The following is a 10,887-nucleotide window of genomic DNA, read 5'->3' as shown; positions in this document are numbered from 1 at the left end:
TGCGCACAAGTTCTTTTTACACAATGCTGTCATTGCGCAGCTTAGGAACATGGTGAATTTGTATATATGACACGTGTTAGCTGCTCAGAAATGGCAACCGCTAGTCAGGTTACAGAACTCGGTTTTCTGCAGGAGACAGAAGCGTGGCGACTGCGCAGCCCTCAGTTCCCCAGCAAAGTCGGGGGGCGACCTGCTTGGCTGGGGGAAGTTGGCGTGCCAGACCCTGCGGCTTTGCAGTGCGGACTGTGTGGGAAGCCATTGGCATTTCTCTTGCAAGTGTACGCGCCTTGTCCTGGCAGTTTCCACAGGACTATTTTCATTTTTTGCTGCCGCAATGGTAGTTGCCACAGAGAATCAGAGACCCGGTGTTTTAAAGGTATTATTTGGAACGCTATTGTGAAAATTCTGGTAATATTTCTTTAACAAAATATTACCAAATGTGGGGCATGGTAGATAGGGGCTCAGGGTTATGCAGGGTTTATATATGTGTCATTTCATACTTAAAAAGTAAGTCAAAAGCAACATAAAGTTCATATAAACAGAGGCACACAGAAAAGGTGGCAGTGAGCCTTGGACATTGCATCTCTATGTTGTTTATACATCTGTTATTGCAGGACTTTTCATAAGTCTCTCTGGTTAAATCTCAATATTCCTACTTTGCAAGTTGCCTATTTAGCTGTTAATGACTGGTGACTTTTGACTACAGTCCTGGATTACTCCTCCATCAAGACTACAAGCTTCTGCTGTTTTCTACAAAAGTCACAGTAATTGTAACCTTAGAGATAACCAGAAGCAAAAGGGTTGGTTGAAAGGTTTTGCAAGTTTATTTTACCCCCAACCCTTGTAACCTTTCCATTTCACTAGAGCTTCAGTGTTTAAGAAAGCAAAAATTGAACATAGTGGCTCTTACAGTAGACCCTAATTCTTATAATACAGGATTAGGAAAGAAATTACATTAACCCTAATTTTTTTTTTTTTATTGGCTACAGGGGTATGGTTAAAGGAGAAGGAAAGGCTAATTAAGAGTTAATCTCAAGCTGCAGGCATACCTTCAGTTGTCTCAATAGTGCCCTTAAGTCTCCCCCTATATTTCTCCCATTCAGATGATCAGAAGCCAAACAGGAAGAAAAAATGCTGAACTGTGTACAGAAAGTTCCCATAATGCCTCACTCCTGCACCGAGAGCAAGACCAATGCACACAGGCCCGGATTTGTGGCGAGGCCACAAAGGCCCAGGCCTAGGGCAGCAGAAATTTAGGGGCGGAATGCCGCCCCGCCGCAACAAAATGTTGACATTTTGCTCCCATACGGAGCAATGGGGACTTCTCCCCACTGCTCAGTATGGGAGTTTAAATGCCCGCACTTGTGTTAGCGCGATGCGGGGGGAGGTGGGTTTGTTTGCGCATATGGGGGGGTGCCTGGATATGAAATCCGGCGCTGAGTGCACATGCTCAGTTAGTTAGACTATGAGTCAGCTTCCTGCTGATTGGCTCAGATCCACATTCCTAAGGGGGAGGGGAGTGAGTTCTTGAGGGAGGGGGGAGAGGAAAACAGACACAACTAATCTTTTGACAGAAGTCAGTGCAGCGTTTCTGTATCTCCCCAAGTTGCCATGAGCCGCCATCCCACCGGCGACATGTAAGTCGCCGGCGGGATGGCACACGCGGCGGCGCGATTTCCCGAAATCGCCGAAAAAGACTCACGACTAATCTCCCCGTGTGCCAGAGCCCTAAAGGGGATGTTAACTCAAAAATAAAATTGTACTTATTGAAAGAAAATATACAATATACATTTGTTACAAATCTTCAATGGTTTTGAGAGTTATTTGTAAAAGTCATGGCTCCCGGACGCTGAATCTGTCTGTCTTTTGAGACTCTGCCCTGTAGTGATATGTGGTTTGACCCAAACCTCTCGCTTCCAAATATATCCAAATGTGAAATATAAATATAAGCTGCCTGCTATCAGTAGACAAGCTGACAAACATTACTTGGGTTGGTATTTTTTTTCATTTAATGCATGTAATTACTTTTGTCTTTACATAGTTTATCGGAATCAGCTGCCCAGGAAGAACGACACCTATTCCTACGGCCCTCCTCCAGAAACAGGCTCACCTGATGGAGTAGGCTACATTAGCTTTGAGTTGAAATGTGGCCTTCGTCTTTGCAGAGTCTGTGGTTGTTTGGGGCCCAAAACATGCTCAAAGTGTCACAAAGTTAATTACTGCAGTAAAGAGCATCAGCTGATGGACTGGAAATTACAGCACAAAAAAGTATGCAATGAGAAGTTTGGTAAGTGCAAACAAAACAATATTGTAAACAGTCCCCAACCTTTTTTCATTGTGGCCCACACTCAGTGTTGGTGAGCCACACATGCATAACATTTTTTTTTTGGGGGTGCCAAATAAGGGCTGTTATTGGCTATTTGCTAGCCCCACTTAGACTGCTAGCCAGAAGGAGGCTTTTCTTGGACTACAAGTCAAAAAAGTAAAAATGAAAACCTACTTCGAGGCCACTGGAAGGTTTGTTAGCAACTGGTTGGGGATCACTAAGATAGGGGCATTTGTTAACTGAGACACTTATTGCTAAATTGTGATATAGTTTTTCCTATCATTTCAAAATCATTGAAGAAATATCACTATTCCAACAAGCAAGTTGCAATGGGCTGCTTTTGAAGTCCAGACAGTTTTAATCAGTAGTGCAGTGTCTTCTGCAGCTCTAATAAGTAGATATGGGTGGGGGGGGTCATTTATAAACACTGGGCAAATTTTCACCTGGGCAGTTACCCATGGCAACCAATCAGCTGTTTGCTTTCATTGTTTTACTTTAGGCTAATGCCAGATGAGGTGAAAATATACGCCAGATGCCTTGTCTGACATTAGCCTAAAGCTGGTGAAGAAAAGCTAATCACAGATTAGGCAAATTTGTACATGGGCAGTAAAAACCAGTGTTTATAAATGAGCCACAGTGTAGGCCCTAAAATAAGTGATGTCACTGATTTACAATGCTTCGCTCACTTGTAAAACTAGGAATTTTGACAGCTGCAGTAGAAACTTTTTGTCCTTAATAACCGCGTGTTGCATAACTGCAAGAAGCTCAAAATGCATTCTAAACACTGTGCTTTAGGCTAATGCCACACGAAGCGTAGGGCTGAAATTTTCGGCAAGCGGATAAACGCTTGCCGAAAATTCAGCACTACGCCTCCTACTTGTGCCTGCACCCGAATGAATGGGATACGCTCGGGTGCAGGCACATGTAGCCGATATACGCATGAAAACGCGAGACTTTGCATTCTCTCGCGTTTTCATGCGTATATCGGCTACATGTGCCTGCACCCGAGCGTATCCCATTCATTCGGGTGCAGGCACAAGTAGCAGGCGTAGGGCTGATTTTTCGGCAAGTGTTTTTCCGCTTGCCGAAAAAATCAACCCTACGCCGCGTGTGGCATCAGCCTTATATTCCAGAAAGTGGCCTACAAGCATGTTAGTACTTATTTTTAATTGATAAACAGTGTTCTTTTAACCCTATACCTAAGGCTGCTCAAGACATGCTTTTCTGTATATTTTAAAAGTAATCTGTAAGTCCATGATATTAAGTTAGCCTACATAATACTGTTTGAACATACATTTAATGTTAATGTTAAGCTATTTATGATTTACAAAATATTTTGTTTGGTTTTATTTTAAATGTCTTTTAGATGTATCTAGTGTTACAGTTGGAGATCATGGGTTTCTGTTTCCTGAATTTGAGATTGTTACTGAACCTGAGGATATGGAGGGTGATGGCAAAAGCGAAGATGAAGAGGATGAAACAGTGACAGAGCATGATACCCAAATTTTACCAGCAGGGATTGGTAATACATCTATCATTTGGATAGTATATATATTTTTGGCATGAGCCCTTTGTTCAGGTTTTCCATATTTTGACCTTTTGTGATTTAAACAAAACTGAACTTTTTTGAAACAGTAATGTAAAAATGACTGATTTATAGTTTTGTTTAAATATATTGGTAACTCTGTGTGGGCCTCTGTTTCTGATCAATATCCATATATTTTGTATACTGGTATGCAACCACAGTGCCATAGTTTATTTCCTTCCAATAAAGCGGGCCAGCTATGGTGAGTTGTGCATAAGTCAGCAAGTTTCCAAATAAATATTGAACTGTTAAAAAGCATAGATATATTGTTGCATTGCACTTTGTTATTTTGATTATTTTTTCCTTAGAAACCTCTGTGGATGGCTTAAATCTTGATGAGCAAGAACTCGAATCAATGGCAAAGCATGAGACAAAAGAAGATATGGTGTTTAGTAATTTTAAGAAAAGTATTGCTTTGGAACCAGAGCAGGTAGAGAGAATGTTTAGTATTACCCGTACTGTTTCCAGCATACAGCTACTTAAATTGGGAACTTTTTAGTGATACAAACAATATTTTTAGAAATGCAATTTAAATGGGATCTGCAATCAAATACAAATCTAAAAATTATTTACGGACAGATTTAAATGTGCCCCTCTTAAATTAAATGTAAGTAAAAAGTGATTTCCCCATATAAAGTTGTTTTTCCTAACCTCAAAATGCCTGAAAAATATATTTTTTATTGCATTTATTAATGTACAAACAAGTATATTACAGGAATATAAAGTGGAGTTCCATGAGCTTATGAAGGTTCAGGGACACACAATTACTGGGTTAAAGGGGTGGTTCACCTTAAGTATGTTATAGAATGGCCAATTCTAAACAGCTTTTCATTCGGCCTTTATTTCTTTTTTTATTTTTTTTTAATGATTTACTGCCTTCTTCCAACTCTTTGCAATTTTTAAATAGGGGTCACTGACCCCACAGCAAATAAACTATTGTTCTGTGAGGATACAACTGTATTGTTATTGTTACGTTTTGTAACTTTTATAAAGACCAATTGCAAATTCTCTACATCACACTGAAAGTTAACACAAAGGTGAACAACCCCAGTGGCTCATGAGCAACATGCTCGTCAATCCACCATACATGCACCAAATATCCTACAAAAACTCATTTCATATGATAATATTTGTGTGTGAATGATCAGCTTTACATCTGAGTGTGGCTCACAAGTAAAAAAAGGGGATCCCTGATGTAGGGTATACATTATCCCTTAAACAGTGTAAGGGTTTGTTTTGCAGGAATGCATCTCCTGTTTTTCCATATGGTCTTTATCAGTCTTTCAATTTATTTGAGGATCTAAAAATGCACCTGTATAAGTATCTAAAAAGATTTGTTTGGTTCCAGGTTTTGAGATACTGCAGAGGTAGTGATCCACTATGGATTTCACACAGGCATATTCCTTCTGAGAAAGATATTCCAGACTGTTCCTGTGGAATGAAAAGACAATTTGAATTTCAGGTAATACATTCTTATATATTTTTCTTTCTCTTTATTTGAAATCTCTGTCAAGTTGTCAGTTAACAGAGGGCACTTAATAATTATATATCATTTATTTATTATAATTTAGCTGTAAATTATGATGGGGCATTTAAGGGTCTGGTAATACTGTTGTAAAAAGTCTGAATGTTTTTTTCTTCTGTTTACCAGAAGCCCTATGTTTTACTTTTTTTGACAGGTTATGCCACAACTTCTGAATCATCTAAAAGTGGACAGCCTTGGAGAAAGTATTGACTGGGGGGTTCTAGCTGTATTTACTTGTGCTGCCAACTGCAGTGGAGAGAAACCATATGCAACAGAGTTTTTATGGAAACAGGATATTGCTGGTGACACACTGTGAAAATGTATATGTATATGGCTTTATCCTTGTAGTTTTCTTTATATGATAAGAAAAGTATATGGTTGTCACTAAAATCTTTTCTGAGATTGTATCTTCTGCTGTGGATAACGGTGTATGGTAAATTCATTTCCATCCAAAAACATGAATGTAAGAAAAAAATCTTACTAGGCTAATAAGGTTTTGATTACTTGCAATTTATAACAATGTAAACACTGTTGATACACTAGATTCTTAGTGTATGCTGTTGCATGCTTGAAATTAAATGTATGCTTGTGCATATTATAACAAACCATGTTTAATAACTTCATAAAGCTTAACAGGATGAAGTGACATTTACATCCTTAAAATAGGACCCACAGAATAGCTCTGTAAGGGTTAAACAACTTTCATTTGAATGTTCTTAGAAAGAGTCTAGTGTCCAGTAATCCACATATTGTACACGTTCACCTGCTTTTGTCTATACTCTAAGAGACACGCAAGTTAGCTATACAAACAAATTGGGTTGATGGCCAGTGGTTGGATCCTAATGTGGGCCAAATCAGGTTGTAGGCAACAATCAGATCATATTGCAAAATCATGGTGATGGCCAATGACCGTATTGGATGGATGGGGACTGCATTAACACACCAGATTTTTATACAGAGAGATGATTTTCCTTGTCCACAACTATGGTGTAATATATATAATGTATATATATTTTATATAATATTATTGAAATAATAAACATACAAGCTACAAACAGGGTCATTACATCTGACATGTGTGGCCATAGTTTCCATAATCTCCATGTTTATTTGTACCACAGATATAGTTTGCTTGTCCCCTATCCATGCACAGCTCCTTCTCATAAGAGTTCATTTATAAAGTGGAAGGCATAGTGCAAATTGCCAAAAAAAAGTTCAATTCATCAGTTTTTTTTTTTTTTTTTTTATAAACTTTGTACGCTGCCTTCCACTCTGTTTGAATTGCTGCTGACCCCATGAATACAGTGCTGGTTGCATTCCCCCTTCCACCCCTTAACTTGTATATGTAAAAACCCTGCTTCATGTAAATAAACAGTTTTCATAAATATATACTTTTTTAGTAGTATGTGCTATTTTTTTTTAAAATTTTTTTTAATAGGCCCCTAAATATGATATAAACTGTTAAGTATTCCTTTTGGGATATAGTTTCCTTTAAGTGATATGGCAGATGGTAAAGACAGTGCTAGCCTGCGCCTGGTAAAGCTGTACCCTGCATCCCATTTCTTTTTAAATGCAGCACAAGGTGCAGTGTGCAGCCAGAACCCAAGCAGAAGTGCTCTGCATGAGCACTAGTGGGTGCAGTCTTGCAGTTCTGCCTGAGGTTATATTGATCTAGTGATCTCTAACAACCCTAAACAATTAGCAAATGTGCAAGTAATTGAACCCCTGGGTAATAGTGACCATAATGTTATCATATTTCATGTTTGTTGCAAAAAAAAAATTGCACGGTGGTAACAAAGCACATTTTAATACAGTTCTGAGCTTAGATTGGGGTGTTAGGTTTTCTGCTTAAAACACAAATTGGAAATAGCTGTCATTTAAAATGATCTAAAATCATTACTTTTATAAATTTATTATCTTAAGTAGTAAATGTAAAAGTGTTAGGGACCACCCTATGCAGCTTAATTGAAAGGTTAAGGTTTGTAATGAGGTAATAACACAGAAAAGACAAAAGTGTGTAATCCGTTCTTTTCCTAAAGGTATTCTGATTCATGATTTTTACAGTGTATTTTTTTTTTCTAAATTATACGGTTTACATAGCAAACAATTTATTCTACCATTTAAAATGTTATTCTTGAACTAACAAATGTATATTGGTGTGTAGGCAGCCATATCGGTGCATTGTGCCTGCACATTAGAACTGCTTTCAGGTAACCTATTGTTTCTCCTACTCCCATGTAAGTGTAGGAGTCCCAAGCCGGACTTGGATTTCTTACTATTGAGTGCTATTCTGATATCTACTGGGAGCTGCTATCTTGGTACCTTTCCATTGTTCTGCTAATTGGCTGCTGGGGGATATCACTCCAACTTGCAGCTCACCAGTAGTGTGAGCACAGGTCACATGGCTGTGGCATCCTGGGAAATGAAGAACATGGCTAGCCCCGTGTGAAATTTTAAAATTAAATATAAAAAAAAATCTGTTTCGCTTTTTTTTTTCCAATGCAGGATTCTGCTGGAGAAGCTCTATTAACTGATGCATTTTGAAATGGAAAAAGTGGAAAATCATTCACCTGGGATATAAAAATATGCAAGCCATGTAATAAACTGTTAATACTTTAGTTACCAGTAGGTCCTTCCAGCAGACATGATGACATCCATTCCATTTAGAAGAAAGGAGGTTCCAGCTTAATTTTTGGCAAGGTAAAAACTAAGTAAGCTTTATCAGAAAAGGTCTATGAAAATACAGCCATAAGCAGCACATAAGAGTTCTCTTTCAAAAGAAACAGGATTTCTTGTGCCAGCATCTCTGTAGCTCCCCCCTCCCTCAAGATTGCTTAGAACTCCTTCTCCTCCCCCCCTTAAAGAGTTTTTGATCTGAGCCAATCAGCAGGAGCTTCCTCATAGTCTTACACACTGAGCATGTACACCAGTCTTGGTCTTGGTGCAGGAGTGTGGCATTATGGGAATTTTCTTTACAGAGCTCAGCGTTTTTTTTTCCCTGAGGCCCATGAGGCTTCTGATCATCTGAACGGGAGAAATAAGGGGACACTTAAGAGACAACTGAAGGTATGCCTGCACCTTGAGATTAACTTTTATTAGCCTTTCCTTCTCCTTTAAATAGCTTCAAGGAGTTGGATGGCTTTTTAGCAAGGGAGAAAATGTAGTGTCATAATACTTACAATGGGTTTCTTCCACACTTAAATTGCCCTTTAATATCCTATATAGTACGTATGTATTAGTCTCTGTACCACTGAAACTTCAATTTAAAGATGAACTAAACTGTAAAAATGAATAGTGCTAGAAATGCCATGTTTTATATATTGAACTTATTGTGCCAGCCGAAAGTCTCAGCATCTTTATAGTAGCAATAATCCAGGCCTTTAGTTGCCACAGTTCTTGGATTGTTCGGTGTGCTCTGAGCAGTCATATAAGCTGACACTACAGGATTGGTTATCACATTCTGATGCAGTTGCACTGGTTTCAGAGCTGCCATGTAATGTGAATCTGAATAAATTACTAATCAACATTATATTGTGACATTAATATTCTATATAAATAGTAAATTGAGAGTCGGCCCCTAAGCTCAGGTAATTGATGGCAGCACAGAGCATGTGCAGTGAATCAGCAGCAAAGATCATGGGGAGCTACTGGGGGCATTTTTGCAGGCACAGATCTTAATTGCTAAAGGGCTGTGGTTGCCTTGGGATAGTATAGAAGCCCCAAACATTTCTAGTCTACTTCTTCTCTAATTTATCAAGCACTGACCCTCATTTAATACACAATCTTACACATACTAAAAACAACCAGATAAGACTGTGCCTTATCTCCAGCACTATTCAGGCTATTAGGGCTCTGGCACACGGGGGAGATTAGTCGCCCGCGATTAACTCCCTGTTTGCGGGCGACTAATCTCCCCGAGTTGCCAACCCCTGCCATCCCGCCGGCGAACATGTAAATCACCGGCGGGATGGCAGACGCGGCGGGGCAATTTCAGGGAATCGTCTTTTTCGGCGATTTGCGTGAAATCGCGCGCCGCGTCTGCCATCCCGCCGGCGACTTACATGTTCGCCGGCGGGATGGCAGGGGTAGGCAACTCGGGGAGATTAGTCGCCCGCGAACAGGGAGTTAATCGCGGGCGACTAATCTCCCCTGTGTGCCAGAGCCCTTAGGTGCAATCCAAGCAATATAACCAAACTAGCTTAACAAGATATTTATTACAAGTATTGCATTCAATGTTGCTGCAAGCATGTGACTGTGTACTTATAAATCCTCCAAAATATCTAAACCTATTTTATGTATGGAACTTCATCTGAATGTTAGTTTATGGATCTCAGATGCATCCTTATACAATGATGCTATTTATTTACACAGTTTTAAAGGACATGTAAACCCCACACACAAAAATTTAATCAGTGAATAAGCTTCTTTGAAATCTTTCAATACCTGCCACACTGATTGTCCAGAGGTTAATAGTAAGGCTGCAACATCCCCTTAATCACTTAGTTTTTCTTTTCCTCCTGTAACCCACTTCCCTCAGGCCCCCTCCCTCAGGAATTTGCTTTGGCTGTTGGCTCCTGGGCATGCTCAGTTTTTATCAGCTCAGATTACTAAACACACCCTTTATTCTAGCAGCCAATGATGAGATGGCATTGCTGGTTCCCATAGAAACTGCTCTAGCTGTCTGCTCCCATTTTTTACTCCCAACCTCTTCTTCTGAGCTTAGCTTAACCATTACAGTACTCAAACAAAGCAGAAATGTTATCGAATACAGTTGTGCCTGTGTGAGCCTGCATTCTTGATGAAATTTATGCTGAATGGTCTGTGTGAGTGTATGCTGTTTGCAGATTTAAACATAACTGATGTGTCAGAAGAAAAATGGCCACCGGGTGAAAGCTGCTATTTGTTTTAGAAAAATGTGATGTGATGGTGCTGGCAAACAAAGGGGATATATGTAAACTGCTTTGGGAGGGAAATTGATTAGGTATGGGGTCCTCAAACTTTTTAAACAGGGGGCCAGTTCATGGTCCCTCAAACTGTTGGGGGGCTGGACTATTGTTCTCAAACTGCCCCCCCTTTCTTCTGCTCCCTGCTGCATCCTCAAACTATGGCCCACTCTTGCTGCCTGCTCCCCCTTCCCGGGTCAAACTCTGGCTCGCTCCTGCATCCTCCCTCTCCCAGCTGTGTCCTCCCACTCCCCCCTGCCAGGGGTAAGGACACAGCAGGGGCCGGGTAAATAACCTTGGGGGCCAGAGCAGGCCCGCAAGCCATATTTTAAGGATCCCTGTATTAGGTTGATCTTTTTTTCCATGCAAAATAAGTAGTATAAGCATTTTTGTTTCCTATACTTCCCTATAAAAGCCATCTCTCTCTCTCAGATTCCACTACAAAAATGGCACATAACATACAGCATATTGAAGTACACATAAAAGTGCAAAAGGGTGGGGGTAAGAA

The 10,887-nt window shown here is 39.8% G+C and overlaps 1 protein-coding gene across 1 annotated transcript; it reads left to right on the top strand.

Annotated features, from left to right (window-relative positions):
* The first annotated feature begins 14 nt into the window (after window positions 1-14).
* On the top strand, window positions 15-6,827 carry pdcd2 (programmed cell death 2). The gene is made up of 6 exons (XM_002931489.5): window positions 15-376; window positions 2,042-2,287; window positions 3,693-3,848; window positions 4,220-4,341; window positions 5,260-5,373; window positions 5,591-6,827. The coding sequence occupies exons 1-6, from the start codon at window positions 67-69 to the stop codon at window positions 5,750-5,752; spliced, it is 1,110 nt and encodes a 369-aa protein (XP_002931535.1). The 5' UTR covers window positions 15-66; the 3' UTR covers window positions 5,753-6,827.
* Window positions 6,828-10,887: the final 4,060 nt, after the last annotated feature.

Source organism: Xenopus tropicalis, chromosome 5 (genome assembly GCF_000004195.4).
Source record: "Xenopus tropicalis strain Nigerian chromosome 5, UCB_Xtro_10.0, whole genome shotgun sequence".
NCBI classification, from domain to species: Eukaryota; Metazoa; Chordata; class Amphibia; order Anura; family Pipidae; genus Xenopus; species Xenopus tropicalis.
The sequence above is the reverse complement of the archived record's forward strand: the minus strand, read 5'-3'. Positions and strand labels throughout refer to the sequence as shown.